The sequence below is a fragment of the Apium graveolens genome, chromosome 7 (genome assembly GCF_009905375.1).
Source record: "Apium graveolens cultivar Ventura chromosome 7, ASM990537v1, whole genome shotgun sequence".
Lineage (NCBI taxonomy): Eukaryota > Viridiplantae > Streptophyta > Magnoliopsida > Apiales > Apiaceae > Apium > Apium graveolens.
Window position 1 is genome coordinate 180,086,148 of NC_133653.1, and position 14,299 is coordinate 180,100,446.

Sequence of the window (14,299 nt, forward strand, 5' to 3'; positions counted from 1 at the left end):
GAAGATCTCTCTGGAATCTGCTCAGACTTTAGTTGATCATTCTGTTCATTTGGTTTCTAATTCTGATATGAGAGCATCTATCAATGACACAACAGTTTTAGTTAAAGGATTGCATTCTTCAGTGATTATTAAAGGAACAAACAAACGTAATGGCTTGATCAAGAGGATGTTCAGTATGGAAGCTAAGCAGGATCAAATTTCTGAGAAGCTCGCAGCTCTGGAAGAAGTCAGACTACAACAAATTCACTTTTCTAAATTAGAAATAAATTTGGCACATGCGATACACAAAGATAAGATTTCTCTTGGGTAAAGTTATTTGAAAAAATATACTAAAAACTAATTAACCTTCATTCCTTGAGCAATTTCACGTACAAGCCTCTGGAATGGAAGTTTTAATATCAAAAGCTCAGTAGTCTTCTGATACATACGGATCTCACTACAAGAAATTACTGTATGATTAGCCTTGGGCAACAACCAGGAAATAATGTTTCAATAATAACATGAATTGATAAATATATACCGAAGGGCAACTGTTCCAGGGTGGTATCTATGTGGCTTCCTATAGGCACCAGTTGTTGGAGCACGCATACGAGCAACCTGTGATAGAGAACAAAACACAGAAATGTTAGGAGAAGATATATCAAGTTAGGAGAAGATAGATCATAATGTATTGTATTATAGGCATTTAATAAGATGTAACCTTGTGTTTGAGCTGCTTTCCAGGAACCTTTCCTCCACTAGAGTTACGAGCAGTTTGCTTGGTACGAGCCATCTAAAAATAAAATAAGAATAGTTTTCAATCAATACCTTTGATGAATACTATATGACATACATATAATTAGATAGATCAGATTTCATGGGAAGAACTTTAAACTGTACTTTATATATATAGAGGAAAAAAATAAAGAGAAATGGTCACTTAATAAATTACCTAGCTATAATTCTTCTTCAAATATTTTGAGGTTTATTTTCTCATTATCACTTCGTAGTGAAGATGTATATAAAAGTTTGAAGAACAAATGGGGAGGGAGAAACTGTTTTTATATATGGGGCAGGGGGATTATGTTTTGATTTAACAGTTACAAGTTGCTAATGATGTGCTTCGTAGTTTCTACATAAATTGACAGCTCTTAAGTGTAGTTTTGTGAGTTCCCCGCCCCTCCATCTGACGGTCTATAATCAGTCTTAAAGGTAGGTGCGGATCATAAATCCTACTCAACGTGTTCTTATTGGAGTGTTCAAAAATATTTGGATCGAGGATCTTTTATAGATAAAATGGTAATAATTCTAAAATTAATAAAAATCTAGATGATTGTGTGCAAAATATGCAAAGATTTAAAAAGAATATTTTAAGTTCTAAAAATAATAGCAGATTTTTACAAATGGGCTTACTAATAACTAGACTAAATTCTCCCGAGTAATCACGCTCGACCAATAAATTTTGATTATAAAATCCCGTACAAACTTTTTTATGTACAAACTTTTTTGGTTATTACATATATTACTAGAATTTAACATCATTTAACAATAAGTGAGTAAATTTTGATTATTACATATATCACTTGAATTTAACATCATTTAACAATAAATGAGTAAAATTTTTAAAAACATTTACTATATACGTACAACATTTTCATAACATTTCATAATTTATGAAAAAGTTGCAAAAATTTCTACGAAAGTCTCATATTTTCTTATAGCTGTGCTCAACAAATACATAACTAGAGTTCAAACTCGTGTGTGTTAAACAATAGTTATGCATGGGTTGAATTCATATCATATATAATTTTAAATTGGTATTATTAATAAAATCAAAATAAATTAACAATATTTTATAATTTTTGTACCCAATATTTTTTGGGTGAACTGATAAAGAAAATTGAAAGGTATATAATATTAATTTAACAAAATTTTAGTAATGACTAAGCACACTTCTATATTAAAGAAATAAACTTTTGGTTTTTTGAAGAAAAATAAAATATTATATTATGTGCCCTAATTTAATATTGGCGAATGAGAATGATATCGAAGAAATAAATTACATTTATTTATTAAAATTTAAGTTATTAGTGAATAAATGATGTTTAACCCGAGTTATATAAGTAGAATCAAAAAAATTATAATCTTGTACTTAAGAATTTTGTATTTGATCTAGAACCTACATATTCATATATATATATATATATATATATATATATATATAGGTACATGCAAACTGTCATTAACTACAAAATTACAAAAAACTAAATAAATAAAACTCATATAAAACTTTGGTTAACACATATATAACTTAAATTAAAATACAATTACATAAATTTATGACAATTAATTTTAAATATTCATAAAATGTACGTGTAAATTCATATGTAATAAAGTTCTAATATGGTACAAAGACTATAATCTTACTATATGATACGGAACTTAGTACTTACATTTGCAAATCAAATCAAACTCATCGAGCTGCAAACAAGTCAATTTCTTTATGAATCGAGCCGAGGTTAATTATTTTTAAAAAAATGAAACGAGATCATCAGAGTTTAACGACCGAAAGAATAGTAATGTTCACTATTGATTAATAAACTTTTTCTTATAATGATATAAACATTATCGATCTACACTTGTTTCTTAAATTTATATATATTTATTTTTGACGTCGAGGTTTAAGAATATGTCCAATTTTATTTTACACTATTTAGAAAATGCTAATTTTAAAAATCGTACATTACTTTTTAAAATATATATGTCAAAATTTTATTATGTTCTAATATTTTACTAAAATCGGGTGTATGTAAATTACAGGTTATTTAATGATGTTCATGAAATTATGAAAAAATTGGAGACAAATAAATCATGATTACAATGTTTGATACTTCTTTTACGAAAAAATTAAGCGTTAAATTTTGAAATATGAACGACATTTCCATAATAATTAAATTATTAATAAACGACGAGAAAAATATATTTATAAATATATTATTGATTAGTAATAATTTATCAATGGTAATATATATCATTATAAATAATTTATTATAACATAATTTTAACTTAGTTCGAGCTGATTCCGAGCTAAATTATTACCGAAACCGGACTGAGTCCAAGTGATTTCGAGTTTAAATTGTCTATTTTTGGTTCATCATCTGGTCATGCTCCCACTCTTAATACTCATAGGGCTTATGAAGGGAATCACTCTTGGGACTACCAAGTGAGAAGATCTCTCTGGAATCTGCTCAGACTTTAGTTGATCATTTTGTTCATTTGGTTTCTAATTCTGATATGATAGCATCTATCAATGCCACAACAGTTTTAGTTAAAGGATTGCATTCTTCTATCTCTACACTCAAGAAAGATAATGTTGATCTTATAGAAAATATTGTTGATTTTTCAGTGATTATTAAAGGAATAAACAAACATAATGGCTTGATCAAGAGGATGTTCTGCATGGAAGCTAAGCAGGATCAAATTTTTGAGAAGCTCGCAGCTCTGGAAGCAAGTCAGACTACAACAAATTCTAAGTTGGATGTTATTCTCTCTCTTCTACAAAGTCTAGATGCCCAAAAGGGGGAGATAGTACCAAAGATAAAGTGTCAACCTGAATCAGTTTCGAGGAGAATACCAATTCCAATGATGGTGATAAGCAAGCAAAGAAGACCTCTGATGTTGTGATAGTTCAAATTGGAACTGGAATTCAAAATCAAACTACACAGTCAACTCAAGTCTCTAAGGGTAGATCACATGGATCTAATTTAGAAACTGCTCGTGTTACTCCAAGTTCAATTCCTGACAACAAAGAAACAAGTTCTGATTATTTTCCTGATACTGATAGAGTGATAGTAACTCCTCATTCTGTTAAATTTGAAGAAGAAGAAATTCTATTTCGAGTGGATTTACAGATTCTTTCTGCTTATTGTGAAGCCATTAATGCTGAAAACTTCAAGGAAGAAGAAATGGTTTTTGAGAGAGAAGAAAGAGCACGGGAAGGAAAAATCAGAATTGCTGTTGACAAAGCAAATCAAGCATACAGGAACATGCGTAAAAGAACTGAAATGAATAGATGGAGGAGTACAGATAAGAAGATGTTACATGAAAGAGCAGAAAGAAAAGCTCAAGTATTTCCAAAAATCAAGAACCAATATAAACTCTTGCTGATAGTCCTGGTCAGGAAGTAATTGTTGATCATCTGGAAAGACTTGAAGTTGTGAAGATTATACTTGACAAACATGATGGTTCAGAACCTGAACCGAAGATCTTACTCTTATTGTAAAATGATCAAATTCAAGTTCTTTCACTTGATGAACTGATGATCATGTCAACAAAGGAACTGAAATACATTCACTATTTGCTAAGAGTTGAAGATGAAACTTCAAGGTTATGGTCAAACATGATTCTTGCCAATATCAGAAAAAAGATACTGGATGATGGTCAATATTAATTTGGATCATATATTCCAATATACATAAATTTCAAAAGGCAAGAAGTCAATATGACGAAAGGAGGAGCTATTATTGAAAATGTTCTTACACAGACACATAACCATGAATCCTGATGGTTCTAATGCTTGTTATGTGACACTAGACGAGTTGATGATTGAAAGAATTCCCATCATAAACTTAAGGGCTTCTATCTATCAACTGTCAAATTAATCTGGATATGGGAAAAACTAGAATATCATATTAGAAGAGATATTGTTTAAAAAGTTTGATGATAGATTTAAAGTTTTTGTTCAAAGATACTGTAGAGTTTATCAATAAATATAAAAATTAAAGTCTAAAATACAGTATGCTTTGTACTCTACAATTTGTCTCTTTGGTTTTTGGCACTAGACATTACTTTGGAATTTATGCTTATTCTGCAATGCATAAATTGGCGGAGAAATTTTAATAATTATCTATGTCAGGGACCGATTTATCAAGGCGTCAAGATCTGACAGAGGAATTAGGGTATGTTAAGCCAATCAGGATCTGTTTGACAGTCAGGATATGTCCTCGGCATTGAACTCCGCAAAAATACCCTTAATTGTACGGTTAACCATTATGGAAACTGCTTGTTTCTCATGAACAATGGTGTTCATGACTACAGTGCTCCAGAAATCGTTCAAGACATCCAGGTAGAGCTCTGGGTTTACAGTTAATCCTCCTGAAATATAGGAATCAGAAATGAACTTGACAAAGCACTTAAAGTTATCAGGTTCTTGAGTTGGATCCACAAAAGCCAGATAATTGGTTCCATCCTTGGGAATAACAGTTCTCATATTGTTAGCAACCATTAAAGAGTTTGGGTTTTAGTGGGTAAGTGATTTGAGAAAGAAAAAACTTGAAACGAAAGAGATTGGTGAAATTTTGCAGAAACTAGGTCAATTGAGATCTCAAAAGCGTAAAGATGGGTTATGTCGAGATGTCTGGGTATTTATAGGGTAGAGATGTGACTTGTCAAAAAGTGAATAATGAACTCTTAATATTTGCTTGTAGAGAAGTCTCATGACCTATAGAGAACTCAAGTATAGATGTCACTTTCTTGACTCTTATCGAGAACTAGATAGTGACTTATCGAGATGTTGTGCAAATACCCAGTTTGTCCTTATTGGATTAAATTATTCCAATTTATATTGAAGAACTCAACATAAAATTAGAATAGATTTTATATCAAAAAAAAATTTATCTTTTACTTAAGAATTTTGTATTTGATCTTGAACCTATATATTCATATATAGATATATATATATATATATATACGTGCATGCAAACTGTCTTTAACTACAAAATTACAAATAAATAAATAAATAAAACTCATACAAAACTTTGGTTAACACATATATAACTTAAATTAAAATACAATTACATATATTTACGATAATTAATTTTAAATATTCATAAAAAGTACGTGTAAATTCATATGTAATAAAGTTCTAATATGGTACAAAGACTATAATCTTACTATATGATACGGAGCTTAGTAGTTACATTTGCAAATCAACTCAAACTCATCGAGCTACAAACAAGTCAAGTTCATTTGAATCGAGTCGAGGTTAATTATTTTTAAAAAATGAAACGAGCTGATCAGAGTTTAACGACCGAAAGAATAGTAATGTTCAATATCGATTAATAAATTTTTTCTTATAATGATATAAACATTATCGATCTACACCTGTTTCTTAAATCTATATATATTTATTTTTGACGTCGAGGTTTAAGAATATGTCCAATTTTATTTTACACTATTTAGAAAATGCTAAATTTAGAAATCGTACATTACTTTTTAAATTATAGATGTCAAAATTTTATTATGTTCTAATATTTTACTAAAATCGGGTGTATGTAAATTACAGGTTATTTAATGATGTTCATGAAATTATGAAAAAATTGGAGACAAATAAATCATGATTACAATATTTGATAGTTCTCTCATGAAAAAATTAAGTGTTAAATTTTGAAATATGAACGATATTTCCATAATAATTAAATTATTAATAAACGATGAGAAACATATATTTACAAATATATTAATGATTAGTAATAATTTATGATTTGTAATATATATATCATTATAAATAATTTATTATAACCGAATTTTAACTGAGTTCGAGCTGATTCCGAGCTAAATTATTACCGAAACCGGAGTGAGTCCAAGCGATTTCGAGTTTAACGAGCCTAGTACTAGTTTAAAAGAAAAAAACTCGGCTTCACTCTTTTACTCATCCGAACTCATTTTCATGTTTAAGATCGTTTTGACTAAGGAGACGAGACGAACTGAGTTCACTTAAACGAGCCGATCTCCAGTATTGTTCATAATAACTCTGTTTATTTGTAGCCCTACTCATTAATAACTGTGGTATCAAGTTTTTCTTTTGTTGAGGTGGTTAGTATGTGTGAGCAAATCTTTACAAATTGACATTTGATTGCATCATCAATATTGTGCTAAATTAAAAATTAAACTATTTAAGTTTACCAACTAAGACTCACGATCCAAAATATTTTTATTTTATTTCTTCTCTAATTATTATTGTATTTTTATATTTATAAAAGACTGCTAGTAGTAGACTCGGTGAAAAACCCAATATTTTTCCAAATGAAATCTGAAGGAATAATAATTTGAAAAAATGTTCAAAAAATATTTTAGTTCATGTCTAAATTCTAAAGACAACATATGTTTTCAAGTTGGGCATCCTATGTTTTCATATTTGAACCATGCTTCTATTAGAGATTAGAGATGCTGGTGTACGAGAGGGGAAAATGGGAAAATAAGAAATATGAAGTGGAAGACCAAAGAAAGGAGGAGTAAATGAATGGTGTCTCATGGCTGTAGGAGAAGAGGAGCTAGAACAAGCTTACAATAAGGAATAAAAATGGAGAAATAGGTGGGACAAATATATTGATTAAATGTGAATAAAGTGATTTGTTTTAAAAAAAATTATTAGTTTGGATTCTCATTTTTCATGTGTCTCTTATCAAAACAAACTTATTTAAGGTAAATATACTATTTTTAATTTCATAATACATTTTAACAATTTGAGCTTTCCTCATTGTGATAAATTATCCTCTTTCCTAATATTTCTGAATACGGAAACGAAAAAGCTTGTCCTCATTGAAGATTAACTCAACATATATATTTTTTCTTCATAACTCCCACATAAATCATCAATCCTCGAGCTTACAATTATAGAAAAGTTAGGAGATATATCATACTGAATTCTAGAGTTTGTTTAGTATTGATCCGATTGAATATCAAATGTATAATCATCAAAATTAATAAAACACAAACTAAATAAACAATATATCATAATTTTCAAAATTAAAATAACAAAATTTGAATTAAAATAATAAATGTTATGAACAAAGACTATCAAAAAAGTCAAATTGACCCATGCTTTTAGAGATGGTGAGAGGGGCAAATTGGAAAATGAGGAATGTGTGAGTGGCATCTCCTGGCTAGAACAATCTTTCATGAGGTAATACATACAACAAGGAATAGAAATTGAGGAATAAGTGTACAAATATATTAAATTTGAATAAAGTAATTTTTTTCACTAAATTTCATTAGTTTGGATTCTCATTTTTTTCTAAATTTTCATTAGTTTGGATTCTCATTTTAATAAGTAAACTAATTGAAGGGAAATGTACTATTTTTCATTTCTTATTACATTTTAATAATTTAGGATTTCCTCATTATTGTGAATTATCTTCTTTCCTAATATTAGTGAATACGGAAAGAAAAAGGTATCTTCCTCATTGAAGATTAACTCAACATATATAATTTTTCTTCATCACTGCCACATATATCAGCAATCCTCAAACTTACAATTACAACTACTATTTTAATTAAACTGCTCTCGGGCAGAATCAACTGCTTAAGCACATTCTCCGCGGATCCTCCTTGCCAGCTGAATGTCCTTTGGCATTATTGTCACCCGCTTAGCATGAATTGAAGACAAGTTGGCATCATGGAATAGGCCTACCAGGTAGGCCTCCGATGCCTCCTGTAGAGCCAGGACTGCATGGCTCTGGAAACGCAAATCACTCTGTAACAACAAATTCACTATTGCAAATTAGAAATAAATTTGGCACATGCGATACACAAAGATAAGGTTTCTCTTGGGTAAAGTTATTTGAAAAAATATACTAAAAACTAATTAACCTTAATTCCTTGAGCAATTTCACGTACAAGCCTCTGGAATGGAAGTTTTAATATCAAAAGCTCAGTAGTCTTCTGATACTTACGGATCTCACTAAAGAAATTACTGTATGATTAGCCTTGCGCAACAACCAGGAAATGATGTTTCAATAAATAACATGAATTGATAAATATATACTGAAGGGCAACTGTTCCAGGGCGGTAACTATGTGGCTTCCTATAGGCACCAGTTGTTGGAGCACGCATACGAGCAACCTGTGATGGAGAACAAAACACAGAAATGTTAGGAGAAGATATATCAAGTTAGGAGAAGATAGATCATAATGTATTCTATTATAGGCATTTAATAAGATGTAACCTTGTGTGTGAGCCACTTTCGAGGAATCTTTCCTCCAATAGATTTACGAGCAGTTTGCTTGGTACCAGCCATCTAAAAATAAAATAAGAATGGTTTTCAATCAATACCTTTGATGAATACTATATGACATACATATAATTAGATAGATCACAATTCCTGGGAAGAAATTTAAATTGTACTTCATGTAGAGGAAAAAAATAAAGAGAAATGGTCACTTAATAAATTACTTAGGTATAATTCTTTTTCAAATATTTTGAGGTTTATTTTCTCTTTGTCACTTCCTAGTGGATGTATATAAAAGTTTGAAGAATAAATGGGGAGGGGGAAACTGTTTTTATATATGGGGCAGGGGGATTATGTTTTGATTTAACAGTTACAAGTTGCTAATGATGTGCATAGTAGTTTCTACATGAATTGAGGGCTCTTAAGTGTAGTTTTGTGAGTTCCCCCCCTCCATCTGACGGTCTATAATCAATCTTAAAGGTAGGTGCGGATCATAAATCCTACTCAACATGTTCTTATTGGAGTGTTCAAAAATATTTGGATCGAGGATCTTTTATAGATAAAATGGTAATAATTCTAAAATTAATAAAAATCTAGATGATTGTGTGCAAAATATGTAAAGATTTAAAAAGAATATTTTAATTTCTAAAAATAAGAGTCGATTTTTACAAATGGGCTTACTAATAACTAGACTAAATTCACCCGACTAATCACACTCGACCAATAAATTTTGATTATAAAATCCACTACAAATTATGTACAAACTTTTTTGGTTATTACATATATCACTCAAATTTAACATCATTTAACAATAAATGAGTAAATTTTGATTATTACATATATCACTTGAATTTAACATCATTTAACAATAAATGAGTAAAATTTTTAAAAATATTTACTATATACGTACAACATTTTCATAAAATTTCATAATTTATGAAAAAGTTGCAAAAATTTCTACGAAAGTCTCATATTTTCTTATAGCTATGCTCAACAAATACATAACTAGAGTTCAAACTCGTGTGTGTTAAACAATAGTTATGCATGTCTTGAATTCGTATCATATATAATTTTAAATTGGTATTATTAATAAAATCAAAATAAATTAACAATATTTTATAATTTCTGTACCCAATATTTTTTGGGTGAACTAATTTAGTATTGGCGAATGAGAAGGATATCGAAGAAATAAATTATATTTATTTATTATAATTTAAGTTATTAGTGAATAAATGATGTTTAACGCGTGTTATATAAGTAGAATCAAAAAAATTGTAATCTTGTACTTAAGAATTTTGTATTTGATCTTAAACCTATATATTCATATATAGATATATATATATATATAGGTGCATGCAAACTATCTTTAACTACAAAATTTAAAAAAAATAAAAAAATAAAACTCATATAAAACTTTGGTTAACACATATATAACTTAAATTAAAATACAATTACATATATTTTACGACAATTAATTTTAAATATTCATAAAAAGTACGTGTAAATTCATATGTAATAAAGTTCTAATATGGTACAAAGACTATAATCTTACTATATGACACAGAGCTTAGTAGTTACATTTGCAAATCAAATCAAACTCATTGAGCTGCAAACAAGTCAAGTTCTTTCTGAACCGAGCTGAGGTTAATTATTTTTAAAAAAATGAAACAAGATGATCAGAGTTTAACGACCGAAAGAATAGTAATGTTCAATATTGATTAATAAACTTAAATCTATATATATTTATTTTTGACGTCGAGGTTTAAGAATATGTACAATCTTATTTTACACAATTTAGAAAATGCTAATTTTAGAAATCGTAAATTACTTTTTAAAATATAGATGTCAAAATTTTATTATGTTCTAATATTTTACTAAAATCGGGTGTATGTAAATTACAGGTTATTTAATGATGTTCATGAAATTATGAAAAAATTGGAGACAAATAAATCATGATTACGATGTTTGATAGTTCTCTTATGAAAAAATTAAGCGTTAAATTTTGAAGTATGAACGACATTTCCATAATAATTAAATTATTAATAAACGACGAGAAAAATATATTTATAAATATATTAGTGATTAGTAATAATTTATCATTTGTAATATATATCATTATAACTAATTTATTATAACAGAATTTTAACTGAGTTCGAGCTGATTCCGAGCTAAATTATTACCGAAAACGGAGTGAGTCCAAGCGATTTCGAGTTTAACGAGCCTAGTACTAGTTTAAAAGAAAAAAGCTCGGCTTCACTCTTTTACTCATCCGAACTCATTTTCATGTTTAAGATCGTTTTGACTAAGGAGACGAGACGAACTGAGTTCACTTAAACGAGCCGATCTCTAGTATTGTTCATAATAACTCTGTTTATTTGTAGCCCTACTCATGAATAACTGTGGTATCAAGTTTTTCTTTTGTTGAGGTGGTTAGTATGTGTGAGCAAATCTTTACAAATTGACATTTGATTGCATCATCAATATTGTGCTAAATTCAAAATTAAACTATTTAAGTTTACTAACTAAGACTCACGATCCAAAATATTTTTACTTTATTTCTTCTCTAAAAATTATTGTATTTTTATATTTATAAAAGACTAGTAGTAGTAGACTCGGTCAAAAACCCAATTTTTCATCAAATAAAATCTGAAGGAATAATAATTTGAAAAAAATGTTCAAAAAATATTTTAGTTCATGTCCAAATTCTAAAGACAACATATGTTTTCAAGATCGGCATCCTATGTTTTCTGATTTGAATCATGCTTCTATTAGAGATGCTGGTGTAGGAGAGGGGCAAATGGGAAAATAAGAAATATGTAGTGCCAGACCAAAGAAAGGAGGAGTAAATGAATGGTAATCTCATGGTTGTAGGAGAAGAGGAGCTAGAACAAGCTTACAATAAGGAATAAAAATGGAGGAATAGGTGGGACAAATATATTGATTAGATGTGAATAAAGTGATTTGTTTTAAAAAAAAATTATTAGTTTGGATTCTCCTTTTTCATGTGTCTCTTATCAAAACAAACTTATTTAAGGTAAATATACTATTTTTAATTTCATAATACATTTTAACAATTTCAGATTTCCTCATTGTGATAATATATCTTGTTTCCTAATATTATTGAATACCAAAAGGAAAAAGCATGTCCTCATTGAAGATTAACTCAACATATATATTTTTTCTTCATAACTCCCACATAAATCATCAATGCTCAAACTTACAATTATAGAAAATTTGGAGAAGAGAGATATACTGAATTCTATTATAGGCATTTAATAAGATATGTAACCTTGTGTGCCAGCTGCTTTCTCTTAACCTTTCATCCACTAGATTTACTAGGGGGTTTGCTAAAATAAGAATGGTTTTCAATCAATACCTCTTATGAATACTAAATGGCATACAAATAATTAGATAGATCAAAATACCTAGGAAGAACTTTAAACTGTACTTCATATACAGGAAAAAATTAAAAGAGAAATAATCACTTAAATTACCTAATTATAATTCTTCTTCAAATATTTTGATATTTATTTCTTGTTTATCACTTCCTAATGAAGATGTATATAAAAGTTTGAACGAACAAATGGGGATGGGGAAACCACCATCTGACGGTCTATAATCAATCTTAAAGCTAGGGTAGGGATCATAAACTCCATTCGATCAACGTGTTTTTATTGGAGTCTTCAAAAATATTTGGATTGTAGTTCTTTTTTTTAATAAAATGGTAATAATTCTAAAATTAAAGGAAAGATAGATGATTGTGTGCAAAACATATTAAGATTTATACATGGTACAAATTTTGTTGGTTATTACATATATCACCTGAGTTTAACATCATTTAATAATAAATGAGTACAATTTTTAAAAATATTTATTTTATTCATACAACATTTTTAGAATATTTTATAATTTATTAATAGTTCCAAAACTTTCTACGAAATTATGATATTTTCTTATAGTCAGTGCTCAAAAAATACATAACTAGAGTTCACATTTGTGTGTATTAAAGAATAGTTATACATGTGTTCAATTCATATAATATATATAATTTTAGATTGGTATTATTATGAAAATGATAATAAATTAACAATATTTCATAATTTTGTACCCAATGGGTGATAGATAAAGAAAATTGAGAAGTATATAACATTAATTAAAATAAATTAGTAACGGCTAAGCACACATCTATATTAAAGAAATGATTTTTTTAAGAAAAATAAAATATCATATTACAATACAAGAAAAACGAGTATTTCCTACCGAGGAATTGATAGGAAATGCCCCAAAATCGATAGGAAATGACGAAATTCCTAGGTGGGAAATAACATCGGTGAGAAATGAGTATGATCACAGTGAACATGGCCCCACATGTTGATTTGGACAGCCACATGTCGAGGATCCACATGCCAAGTAAGACGCGAATTCTTCAAGAAGTTGTAGGAGATGAAGCATACTTGTGGTTTGACTGGATATGGTGACAATGATGCCCCAGCTTTGAAGAAGACAAACATTGAAATTGGCATGGCCGATGCTATTAACGCATGCTTCTTACATTATTCTTAAAAAAATTAGGCTTTGATTACTAATGTTTTTGATTTTCCTATTGTTTACTGAAATCCTTTGGATTGGTTTGGTAATGAAAAATATGTATTGGTTAATCAAATGCAATACTATTGGTTGGTTTTTGATTTTATCTATTTTTTTGTATGTATATAATTTAGTCAGTCAAATATTTAACATCAGTTTATATAACTATAAATTATGTATAAAATGTTTATATACATAATAAATGTTTTTAAAAAATTGATATAAAAAGCCCATTCTCTACAGCTACGAAAACATCAGTTTTTAAATAACCAGATATTAGTTTATAGCTAATGTATATTAACCAGACATCGCCTAAAACCGATGTTTATGTACATATTTGACATCAATATTTGCAAGGAGCTGATGCCTGGGGTGATTTTTAACAACGATTCGGGACCGACGTGAAATCGAAGGAACTGATATCTGGGATGACATTTCATATCAGTTTTGGACTGATGTGAAAAAAAATACTTTTATCTACACCCGTGTAGACATTGGTTTTGAAGGAAATAGACATCAGTTCAGAACTGGTGTATATTGATCTTTTTCTAGTAGTATTTATGGATCATCACAGGCAACTAAGCCTTCTAAGTCAAATCTTGATTTAAAGCTCAAAGGCATAGTTCCTGACACTAATTTTGATGTTCCTGAGAAATATTCTGGTGATGATGCTGAGTCTGATGATTCTGATGATGATGATAATCCTGATGATGCTGCTCTGAAAGC

At 28.9% G+C, this 14,299-nt stretch overlaps 2 protein-coding genes across 2 annotated transcripts; both read right to left on the bottom strand.

Annotated features, from left to right (window-relative positions):
- Nucleotides 1–336: 336 nt before the first annotated feature.
- Nucleotides 337–772, bottom strand: LOC141672035 (uncharacterized). The gene is made up of 3 exons (XM_074478519.1): nucleotides 701–772; nucleotides 521–597; nucleotides 337–436 (listed from the first exon to the last, which is right to left on the bottom strand). The coding sequence occupies exons 1-3, from the start codon at nucleotides 770–772 to the stop codon at nucleotides 337–339; spliced, it is 249 nt and encodes an 82-aa protein (XP_074334620.1).
- Nucleotides 773–8,341: 7,569 nt separating this feature from the next.
- LOC141673059 (histone H3.3-like) lies at nucleotides 8,342–9,055 on the bottom strand. Its single transcript, XM_074479798.1, has 4 exons — nucleotides 8,984–9,055; nucleotides 8,804–8,880; nucleotides 8,629–8,719; nucleotides 8,342–8,512 (listed from the first exon to the last, which is right to left on the bottom strand). The coding sequence occupies exons 1-4, from the start codon at nucleotides 9,053–9,055 to the stop codon at nucleotides 8,342–8,344; spliced, it is 411 nt and encodes a 136-aa protein (XP_074335899.1).
- Nucleotides 9,056–14,299: the final 5,244 nt, after the last annotated feature.